This window comes from Melanotaenia boesemani, chromosome 6 (genome assembly GCF_017639745.1).
Source record: "Melanotaenia boesemani isolate fMelBoe1 chromosome 6, fMelBoe1.pri, whole genome shotgun sequence".
NCBI classification, from domain to species: domain Eukaryota; kingdom Metazoa; phylum Chordata; class Actinopteri; order Atheriniformes; family Melanotaeniidae; genus Melanotaenia; species Melanotaenia boesemani.
This window is the reverse complement of record NC_055687.1, coordinates 23,982,657-23,994,324: the sequence shown is the minus strand read 5'-3', so window position 1 is coordinate 23,994,324 and position 11,668 is coordinate 23,982,657. Positions and strand designations below refer to the sequence as shown.

Below are 11,668 nucleotides of genomic sequence, written 5' to 3'. Positions count from 1 at the left end.
CAAATATTCTTCTTCTACTTTACAAAGATCCGTTGAACGTTAAAGCATACAACAGGCACTACCGCCACCTACCGGGCGGAGCCTGGACTAAGATTCAGTGGCTGTGGAACAGGCTCATCCCAGCTTCACAAAGTAACTTTCATCACTATGGGTAAAACAAAATCACGATTAACCCTAATTATTATTAAATTACGCCTGTTATTGAATTTTAATTACATGACACTGTCAATAATTATTCTGGCATTTCCCTTTCACTAGAAATCTAATCTGAAAACATTAGAGCCAACACATTTTTTTCCCCTGTCCTTTCACTTCACCAATTTTGATTTATTTTTCTTCATCTTCCAAAAAAATCTATTGACAGAAAAAAAAAATGGGGTTGGAGAGGGAAATTATATTACTTTGTATAATACCATGCTGCCATAAACATCTGTTATTGTTCTGTATTGTTTGTTTTCGTTTTTTCTATTTTAAGGATGTAATCACACTTAAAATTTTTACAATTTATATAATCATAAATTGTTTTTTTCCAGTCTTAAGTGGAAATGACATTTTCTTAAATATGTGAATGTCATATAGATTGATGTAATATCTTGTTATATTAGGTCCTATCTTCTTTGACGGGTTAACGATAAATTAAAACATGATTTGAATGAATGCCTACTGTCTAATGCTCTTGTGGTTTAGTTACCTTCTTGTGATCATGATTGTCAAAATTTGAATTCTATTTGAACATTTGTTATTTTCAATAGAAAAAATGTTTGAGTATCATAACAAAAACATTCTTACTTTATCTGAAAAAAATGAAGACATTTCAGTGAATTAAACAGTGTAGTACTTGAAATTTATTTAAATATAGTTATTATAAAATTTTCCACAGACTTACATGCATTGCTCTTCATGTTTACATAATTCCCATGTGATTCAAAACTTATTCTCATGGAGAAAAATCTTGATCTTGATAAAATAAACATTCATTAAATTATGATTGTATTAATTATTGTAACATGATGTTGAAGTGCTTATATAGCTAATTAATCTCAACAGTTTGTTCCTGCACATAAACAATGTAGTGGTGCATGTCTTCCCCCTGAGTCAAGACTGTCAGCGCCTCCAGACCATGTGCCTCTTCCACCACCATCACCTGGTCACCTTCCAGACCTCCTTCTGAGTTCACCACCATCAGCTGGTCACTGCAGTCACCGACTTCTTGCTCTTCAGCCACCTGTAACTTCAGCCACAGCTCAGCATCAGCATTTAACCAAACACTCATCAGTTACTGAGAAGGCAATGTGATTTAATTTACCTGCTGTACTACAGTCACAGTGCCTGGAGCCATGGCAACCATGGAGGTGACAGCGTCCTGAGTCTCTGAGCTAAATTCAGTTATCTGCTGGATATTGACTGAATGGAAAAGGACCAACAATTATATTCACATTACATACTGTAGTGCACACATAACATAGGTGTAAACAGAGATAGCCATAAGCAACAACTCTCCAGTTATCTGGGCAAGAACACAAAGTGGTCCAAGTCAGTTTATTAACAGTATGATTTGCACTTATCACTCTTGTTACCGTTGTCCTCCAGGACTGCCAAAGAAGCTTCTGCCAGATGCTCTTCATCTTCTACAGACATATACGGTGCCTCGACTTCCTCAGCCACCTGCATATTCATGCATGGAACAGAGACTTTATCAAAGCACTGTCTTTGTCACGGTTAAGCTGCCAGCTTTTTTTCAGTGTATTATTTACCTCCAACGTGCCTTCTACCACTTTCAGACTGTGTTTGCTCTTCAAGTGACGATTTAGCTCCCACTTTGTTCCATAAACAAACTCACACTCAGGACATTTCATACCACCTAAACACAGGCACATGAAAGCTACAGTTGGTTAGATTACTCTCATCACAAATGTTAAGTACAACTCCACATTTTCTTGTCTTTCTAGTCTAGTTCATGGCAGAAAGTACAGGTACAGACCTTTCAGGTCTGATTTATTTATCTATCTCATCTGGTCATCCCTTGATTTTTTTTTAAAGTAGTTTTGTACTGATACAGTTAAATGTTACTTTAGAAAACGTGATAGGTTTCTGGATGTGGCAGGGGGAGAGCAGATTTAGACCTTGCTGTTTCAGAGTGTCAGAGTTAGGCAATCCAGGTCCGGCATTCTCATACATCTGATCTGGGTGCTTCATGTTGTAGTGGCGCTTCAGAGCACCAGCAATGTTACAGGAGTAGTGGCAGTGAGCACAGCGAAATGGCTGCAAACACAAGCACACACCAAGAGAATGGAAATAAATAAACTGAGACAAGAAACAAGGTTAGGTTAGCACTCTGAACTACAACTACTCCTTTTAAATTTTAGCCAAAACAATAGAAAACGAGTTATACATGTGTCCTAGCAACATAAATAAGACCAAATTACCTATCTATGGTTGAAATTTGCAATGGCCCTGTGACACAGCAAAAAATGTTAAGAAATAATTTTACACAAAAACTAATTTAACTGGGAATTTTTGGGGGGTGATTTGTCATTATATAGATACAGTACAGCAATATGACATACATTGTGGATGTGGAAGTGAGTATTCTGACCTTAAATTTAGCGTGTTGCTCCATGTGTCTGAGTAAGTAAGGTTTAAAGACAGAAGAGAAGTCGCACTCTGAACACTGAAAACGCTTCCCTGGACAGACAAAGAATCACTGACATTTATGTTCATAACTGCTTGATCATGTCTCTGCTTTTCTATCACTAGACTTATGACAGTAACAAATAAATCACTTCATGTACCTTCACCCATGTGGCTCAGTCTGTGGCTTTTCAACGTGAGTTTAGATTTGAACTTTTTACCACACAGATCACACAGGTGATGTCTCTCTACATTGTGTCGGTTCATGTGAGTCTTCAAGTTACTCCGACTGCGACCTGTGTAGTCACACATACTGCAGCGGTACGGCTTCAAACCTGACACACACAGGAATGAACATACTTTCAGATCAAACAGATCACCGGTAGCTTAGCAGAGGCAAGTAAATATCTACTGTGCAAAAACAAAAAGTTGTAAATGAATGAATGTGCTTGAGGACTTTCGGGAATAAAAACACTGATATGTTTTATGATGATGTTTTGTAATGATACTTGTGGGCAAACTTTTCTATGGTTGACTGATGTATGGGCACAGTCATCAGTGAGCTGGTAAACTGCTGCTGATGGGAAAAACAGCCCAATAAAGCAGCACTACAAACGATCCTTTACAACCTTCATCAACACCTGTGCAGGATTTCTGCCTGTGCAAGGTAGAAAAACTCATCAATCAAGGGTTTGAAGCAGTGACGTGGAGGAGAACATGTGGAGAGAAATGATGAAGCCAGTGTACTGCACAGATGCTGTAGCTGAGGTTGTTTACAGTCTCAAAAATCTCAGAAGAGAATAAACGAAGAACTGCAAACATTATGTTGAATATGCTGAAGAAACAAAAAAGTGTTGCAAAGGAAATCCAGTATCCCACTTGGACAATAAAATAGTTTGCTCCAACAAAACCTGTATAAATACGTAATGATAAAGTCAGGCTTAGTGCAGAACAATAGGCTCATGTTGTGTCTGTGTGTGTTTGTCTAAGTTTGCTGCAAAGTGATACCACACCTTGATGCGCCCAGATGTGCTGCTGAAAGTCACTGCTGTTCTTTAGGAAGTAGGAGTCACAGTAAGGGCATTTCTCAGCACGCTGCACCATCAGTCCCTTACCTCTCACAGGCAATTTGTCTTTAAAAAACAAAACATGCAGAAGAACACAACATGGAAAAATAGGAACTGTTCATACAGATTTTACAATACTGGTTTGAAATGACTTCTAGAGAGCAAACATTACTGTGTGTGTGTTTTTTTTTTACCTGGGTGGGATGATTTCATGTGATGGTTTAGTCTGTGCTCTGGATAACTGTGATGGCAGACAGGACAGGCCACACTGCTTCCCTGTAAACATAAACAAGAGTGAGACTTCAAAATTATTACCTATTACTATTAAAATATTATTTTTTACTCAAATACACTTTCAGCTGACACATATCACAGTCATAGTGCAATGGCACCAAGTATTTGCAGTATATTTGTACCACAGAAAATGTCCTGAGGCTGGTTACCTTTTCGTGTTGCATCCTCACATGAGTTTGAAGTTTGTACTTGTCAGGTGTGGTGTATTTACAGCCGGGGCTGGAACAAGGCAGCAGCAAGCCGCTGTGCTTCTGGATCTGATGCCGCTTCAAAGAGCTTTTGGTGATAGAAGAATAGCTACACTTTGAACAGTAATGCAAATGCTCCTTGGTGTGTGTGCGTACATGGACATTAAAATGGACCTTGTACCAGAACAGTTTACCTAAGAAAAAAAAAAAAAAGTGATTAAAAGCAGCCGATAAAAAAAACTGAAAATAAATTTAAGGAAAAGTAAAACTTGAGCGAAGGGCATCATCTCACCACAGTATTGACATTCCAGGTCTCCATAAATTTTTCTGAGTCTGTAGAAAGTCTCCATATCGAGCTGAGTTTTCTGAAGCGATTTAAACACCTGCTGGAACGCACTCTGATGGACAACCTCAGATACCTGCCAAATGAGGACAATCATCACAGTCAAACTACACAGAACACACAACTACAGATAATAAATTAAGAAATAAGTTCTATATGAACAATACAACTCATCTGCTGGTGTCAAAATGAGCACATTTCTATGTAATAACAGAAATACCAGAGTTGTAAATTATTGTCTGAAACCAAAAAAAAGTCATTTTTAGCTCTAAATTTACCTTTTCTGAAAGTGGAGTTTTCCTACCATCTACTCCATCATCTGATGAGGAAAGCGTGTTTGTGCTCAAGTCAGACAAGTGTGTGTTTCCTGATAATAAAGATGTGTGTGTGTTTTGTGCTGATGATGTGTTCACATCTGGCATGTGTGTGTTGTCTTGAGTTTTGTCTTTCATGAGTGAGTCACTGCTCTTTGGTGATATTGAGGTGTGTGTGCTCTCTTCAAGCCTTCCAGCTGCAGAGGTGCATGCTGTAGTATTGTTTAACTCCTCCTCAGCTCCTCCTCCATCTTTTAAATCGATTTCTTTTCCACCCTCCTTTGCTATCACCTGCACGTCTTCTACAATTCTGTCCTGAGATTTAACTTGTTCTTCCTCCAACTTTTCCTTTTCTTGTGCCCTCTCTTCCCTCAGCTGCTTTTCAGCCCCATTTTGCCACTGTTCTTCTCCAGTACAACTTCTTCCATCCTCCTCAGTCATCCTGTCTTGCTTTTCCATCGCTCCTCTTTCTGTGTCCTCCACCTCCTCCCTTCCTCTACCTCCCTCAGGTGGAGTCAGATAGAAACTGATGTTGATGGAATCGGTGAAGGCCTGCTCTTGGTTCAGCTCAGGGTGAGTCTCTTCCAGGTGACTCTTCAGTCTCTGTGAGCTGACCAACTTCTCATTGCATGTACAGCAAATGTAGATGAAGAGGTGCTTCCTGACGTGGGCAGCAAGAGCAGCCATCTGAGTTGCAGCATGGTCACAGAGCCGGCAGGCGAAGGGGCGCTGAGGCCCATGGATCAACATGTGGCGCTCACGCTCCAGCTGGTTTTTGAAGCATCGATTACAAGTGGGACAGCAGTACAGGAGTTGTCTGAGGCCCTGACGAGTCTTCAAGCTGGATTTGGAGGAGAAATAGATTAGAAAGGTGTGTTAAGAGTTAAATGATTAGATTAATATTTATGACACTATAGAGCCCTCCTCAAATTTAAGTGAGTCAAATACATACCCCTAAGCCCTATCATCACCATCCTTAAAAATATACTAAGATGCCACAGAGCCAGACAGTTAGCATTGGATTTCAGATTCAGATTTCAGAGACTGGCATAAGACTCATAAAGGCAGTATCAATATCAATACAAATGTAGGTCAAATCAGTCAAACTACACTAAATATATTCTTGTGGCTTTCAGAATACTAGCATGCATCTGTCTGTTTTCATCACACCCCCTCAGAAAGAAAGTCTCACAGCTAGAAAACCTCTGCTGTGGATCAAACCTCAGCTGCTGGTAGTTCTGGTAAACTTTAGGGTCTTTGAGGTTATGCTGCTTCTCTATGTGTTTCAGCAAGTTCTTCACGTCAGAGTACTTTTTGTCACAGAAGCTGCAGTGCTGCTTCATCTTCAGATGGACTCGCTCTATGTGGACCTGCACGATCACAAACAGAGTAAGAGTGTAGCTTCACACTCGGTATCTAAATTACATCATGAAAATGAATAGAGACAAAAAGATAGAAGTTGGAATATGATAAAAAAGAATCACATGTGGGGGGGCACAGAACAGTTCAAAACTGTACAAAGGAGATGTAAACTATAAAATGAAAGGACTGGTTTACTGCAGTTTGAAGATGTGTAATAACATATAATAAAAAACAACACATGTATATTAAGATGAGCGGATGTGGTATCTTGAAGAGTTTTGTTAATGCTATTTAAACTGATGAATTCATAACAAAACCTTGAGGTGTCCTGGGCTGAGGCAGCTGAAAGGGCAGTGCTGACAGCTGAACTTCTCTCCTGTGTGCTTCCTCAGGTGAACATTCAGGTTGGCTTTAAAGAGAAAATTATGCAAGTCAGAAATACCACACACTCTCTTTTCATTACACTGTCTCAAGCACAAAGAGCAGAAAAGTGTTTCTTCTTTATTCCCACACTGAGGCAGTATTTACCTTTGATGGCTGATGCATAGTCACAGTGCGGGCACTGAAATGGTTTTTCCTGGGTGTGTGTCCTGAGATGTGCAACCAGTGAGTGTCTGAACTTAAAGATCTTATTACAGAACTCACAGGCAAAGATCTTCAACTGACCCTGAAGTAAACTGGAAGACAGGAAGTGGCAATATTATCCTCATTTGTCAACTAATATAATTGCTCCTGCTATATATATGATGATAGAGGGTGTTGTTAACATGTAATAAGTATATATTAACTCTTCAACTGGCCTCATGCCCTACAGTAAATAGGTTTTACAACACACAAACAACTCACAAACTTATAAATTGAAAACAATAATTTACTGGTGGATTAGACTAAATATTCACATAAACTTCACCATGAAAGCTACAATCATTGCAAAGTGAAATGAAAAAATCTTAAATATGTATAGTACTTAGTGGAGTCTTGTTTGATAGAATATTCCTGGAAGCCTTTGCTGGCGGCAGCTGTTGTTGTAGAGGACAAGCTGGAGCTTGCAGCAGAAAACAAGACCATCAGCTCAGCAAACAACGACATAAACAGGTCACACTGCTACAACCAGAGACTGAAAACATTGTTTTAGCATACAGATTACAAGTGTTTTGCTTCAGTGTTTAGTTTTGTAATCATAAATCTTGGATTTTCTTTATATATATATATATATATATATATATATATATATATATATATATATACAGCGTTAACATGCTGAAGGAAAATTCCTACCTTTGCTCCTGGTCTGTTGTAGGGTCATTTTCACAGGGAGTGGCTTCACTACCAGCTCGCTAAAGACCCAAAAACATTAAACAAAAATAACCATAAAATATTGGGGTTTTAGATTAGAAAAAAATTACGATGGAAAACAAACAAATAACATCTGCAATATTTCATCCCAGAATCACAATTATTTTACTCATTAGAAAAATAAAAGAAATACCAAAATTACATACTGCACAATTTTTAAATAAAATACATTTTCAGGTAGATCAGTTTATTATAACGAGTATACTGTCAAATATGTTGCTTGAGCAGTAAGATGTCAAAATATAATGTGTTTCTTAAAGTGTACTAAAGCCCTGTTTCCACTGAGCGGTTCGATCCGGGCCAGTATAGAAAGTTTTAGAATGGTCCAGGCGATTCAGGTGAGTGTTCCCACTGCAAGTTGGACCGCCACTGGGCATGCGGGGTTTAGACTAAATGCCGACCGTGTCGTCATAGTAGTACAACATCATCAAATGTGACGCAACAAACAACAATGAAGGCCAATAAGCAGCTTGCTTTTGTTCTGCTTGGTTTTTGGTTCTTTGTACAAACGATACATGCTACATTGTACGACCAGATCTTACTGTTGTTTGCAGGCATCCTTTTCCTTTTATCTTTCCAATGTCCAACTGAACCATGAACCGCACAGCAACGCTGTGTAATAATGGAAACACACAAAATAGCGTACCGGACCACACCATCCCGCATTGAGCTGCTCAGTGGAAACAGGATTTTTATAACTGAAACTGTTCCTGAAAAATATGTGTTGCTGCACAACATAAATTAAGGTATATATTGTAATGGAAGCAGAAATGTCAAGCAGATTTAAAAAACATTTGTTAAATTTAACTGCCTGATATGTTATAAACTTGGGTGAACTTACCCTTCAACTGAACCTTTTCTTACCTGAGGCTGAGCTGCAGACGCTGTTTCTGCTGAACTGTCTTCTATGGGAATCATTTTGGAAACGCCTGCTGAATTTATAGCAACATATTTTGTTTTTTAAATGTAAGCTTTTAGCCAAGATGTAATAATTACCACAAAAAAAAAAAACTTTTTTACTGACCAGGAAGTGTTTCATCTTCTTTCAGAACTACACTGATGACAGGTTTCTTGGGTCCTGCTGTTAGGCCTCCTTTATTGGAGACATGACTTCGGTTGGTTCTTGATGGTCTAAAGTTGCTCACATCTACACAGGGAAAAAACATTATATTCAGAGAAGACAACAGGAGTCTGCTCTGGTAAATGTTCATTCTTAAGAGACCACATCCAGATTTTAAACTTACATTTTTCTTTTCTGAGTCCTGGTCCTGCTGAATTTTGTTTTGATTCCAAATTTTCTAAACCCCCGCTCTCTTTTCTTCCATAGATAATTCCTGAAAATGATTGAGTCTGTTACACAAATATATGTTTATTTATTAAGAGTTGTCAAATGATTAAAATTTTGAATCATGAATAATCACCATTACGATTAATCACTATGCCTATTTTTCAAAAATTTGCCCATTTTTACTGCAAACCAATACATACAGAAATTTGGGGTTAACTGACTTTCCCTCGGGTAAACATCAGATATCCAAGGGTCAGTAAATGCACCATGTAATGTGCATCTCACCAACCATCTACACATTATCACATGTTGATAATATCTGTCATAAAACCACCAAATGTTGACAACTGAAGTTAAACAGCTGATATTGATGACGAAACTCTGATAAAACTGATGATCTGGCTAAAAACAAAAAGGTCTCATTTGTGCCCCCCTTTCCCTGGCCAGTGCTCCTGCCTGGCCCCCCTTCAAAAGTTTTCTAGGCCCGCCCCTGCATAGCTGAAGTATAAATCCTTTCTACCACCTGTCAACTACTGTGTTTGAGAAGGATCCTGACAAAAACAATACTTGGGGGTAAATATGTGCTGGTATGAACCATGAACCTCTAGCTTCCTCCTTCTCACCTGAACAATAAACAAATGCTACAAGAGAGACAGTACGAGAAACAGAAAAGCCGATCAGCTGATCACCTTTCAGCTGTCATGATTCATGGAACAACAGGAGATGGAGAGGAGCAAACACAGAGAAGACCAGAGAGCCACTAGACCAGTTACTGCTCAATAGAAGCACCGATAGCACATATTAATTTGCATATTGCTAGCATTTTCTCATGTGTGCCCTCTCCTTACTATTCTCCCTGTCATCCTCCTCTTCATCCTCTTCTCTGTGGCAAATGTGCTTCAGGATCTGTCGTCTGTTGCAAAAGGAGCGATGGCAGTTTCTGCATTCTAACTCGAAAATCCCATCTTGATTTTCATCTAAGGAAAGGGGAAAACAAATCACTCAGAATGTGGTAAAAACATGCTGTCTTCTTGTTTGGCAAAAAAAAATAAAAACTGACTAACACACAGTAGAGTCGACACAACATGTCAGTGACAATAAACCAGAAAAACAAAAAAGACCATACTTTTAGCAGTAATATGTGAAGGGAGTTTAAAAAGTTAAAATGAATAAAACTGTGGGGTAAACACAGAAACAAAAAGGGTTCTGAGTTGCATAGCATAAATGACAACTATACTACCTTGAACTGAGCTGCACTGTTGGTCTCCTTCCTTATGCTTTATTTCTTTGCTTTTAAATTGATCTTCTGGAGAGTGAGTGGCAGTGGTCGCGCTTTCTGTCAAATCCATATGCCTCTTCTTTGTAGAGCCTTTTGGTCGTCCACGTTTTCGTTTAACTGGGCCCTCTGTGAACCAGTAAAAACAACAAACAAAAACAATTATTTTGCATCTAAGTTGTCTTATGAAAAGCTTTGCCCATTAAATTTTATGGTGCTTGAGTACAATACAACTTGTCACCCAACATTAAGTAGCATTTTATCCTTGAACTGAGGAATGGAGTAATGCTGATGGAGACATAACTTCTTGTGTACATTTGCAGATAAGCGTTTTATGACAGTAATGCTAGAAATTTCATGCTACCCTTACCTGCCAGCTTCTCCACAGGATTTGCTACAAGGGGCTGCAGTGCAATGATGATGTCATTTGGAGGCTCGTGCTGCGGGTGCAGCTGAGAGCAATGAGCCAGCAGCTGTGAGCGACTCGGAGAGAAGAGGTTGCACATACGACACATGAACACAGAACCAGCTGGAGAGACAGGGAGATAAAAGGCAACAAGTAGAGAGGCCAATGAATTGTTCAAGTATGTATTATGCAAGTATTAGACTACGTTACTACCCAGTCACGAATATATAATGATTGATGAACCACTGCTTCCTCTAGTCCTCTAGATAAGATTTAAAGTCTCAAAACTCGCTTAATTTAGCTCTCTATAGTTGGACCAATATGCAAAGTCGACATAACTGCATGTACTCCGTAGCTATTTGTATTCTAACAGCGAAATCTTTTGTTGCTAGTCTAGAGTCTGCAGAAAATTATTCAAGTGAGCAAAGTATGCGCTTTAACCGGTTTTAAAATTTGCATGTTTATTTGTTTTGATTGAGATAACTTTAGGATCCGACAAACATATTCGAGTTGAAACTAGCCAAACTTCTTACCTGTATTTTCTGCATCCATTTCCCCCCACGTTTAAAGAAACGAAATAAACAAACTTATCTATGAGTTTGAGTTACCATATAGACAAATATAACCACGGAATCAAGATTTAAAGTCAAATTTTACTTTACAAATGCCAAAATTTCTGTCGAATCTGCGACACAAGACCTTGCAGCAAGCGGAAATAATAAACCAGATCATACCATTGGCGCTGTGACAAACAGCGCCCCTCAGCGGCGGGAGGACAGTAATACAACTACAATACTAAAACATGTTTTATTTTTATCATTATTTATTTATTTTTTTTTTTGTTTGTTATCGCATTCAGACGTATATACTGAAAAGGTATAGGGTTAAAAAAAAGGGCTATTTCTTCCCGTGTGATTTGTAGTTAAGTCTCAAGATTATGACTGACAGGTTGAATTACCTTTCTTGAAGTCTTAGTCTTGTTCAAGGTGGCATTACAGTCAAGCATTTACACATTCATAGTTTAAGACTAGCGTATGTCAGCATGTGAAATGCAAATGACTGTGCACTCAACTTTATTGGAAGAGACTACAGTTAAGTTACACAGACATTTAGATGAAGAAATTTAAGTCAAGTCAGCTATGA

The 11,668-nt window shown here is 38.6% G+C and overlaps 1 protein-coding gene across 3 annotated transcripts; it reads right to left on the bottom strand.

The window, feature by feature from the left end:
* Window positions 1-822: 822 nt before the first annotated feature.
* On the bottom strand, window positions 823-11,245 carry LOC121641772 (zinc finger protein ZFAT-like). 3 transcript variants are annotated; one of them, XM_041988051.1, is made up of 24 exons: window positions 11,059-11,245; window positions 10,490-10,648; window positions 10,084-10,248; window positions 9,692-9,820; window positions 8,800-8,889; window positions 8,580-8,702; window positions 8,420-8,487; window positions 7,478-7,536; window positions 7,167-7,244; window positions 6,728-6,876; window positions 6,517-6,608; window positions 6,059-6,207; window positions 4,802-5,678; window positions 4,473-4,599; window positions 4,142-4,374; window positions 3,893-3,974; window positions 3,645-3,764; window positions 2,793-2,966; window positions 2,597-2,685; window positions 2,124-2,262; window positions 1,755-1,861; window positions 1,578-1,665; window positions 1,307-1,404; window positions 823-1,231 (listed from the first exon to the last, which is right to left on the bottom strand). In XM_041988051.1, the coding sequence occupies exons 1-24, from the start codon at window positions 11,075-11,077 to the stop codon at window positions 1,031-1,033; spliced, it is 3,615 nt and encodes a 1,204-aa protein (XP_041843985.1). In that variant the 5' UTR covers window positions 11,078-11,245; the 3' UTR covers window positions 823-1,030. The 3 variants fall into 3 exon arrangements, with proteins under 3 accessions (XP_041843985.1, XP_041843987.1, XP_041843986.1); XM_041988053.1 differs by having other exon boundaries at window positions 823-1,225; XM_041988052.1 differs by having other exon boundaries at window positions 8,420-8,484.
* Between the last annotated feature and the right edge of the window lie 423 nt (window positions 11,246-11,668).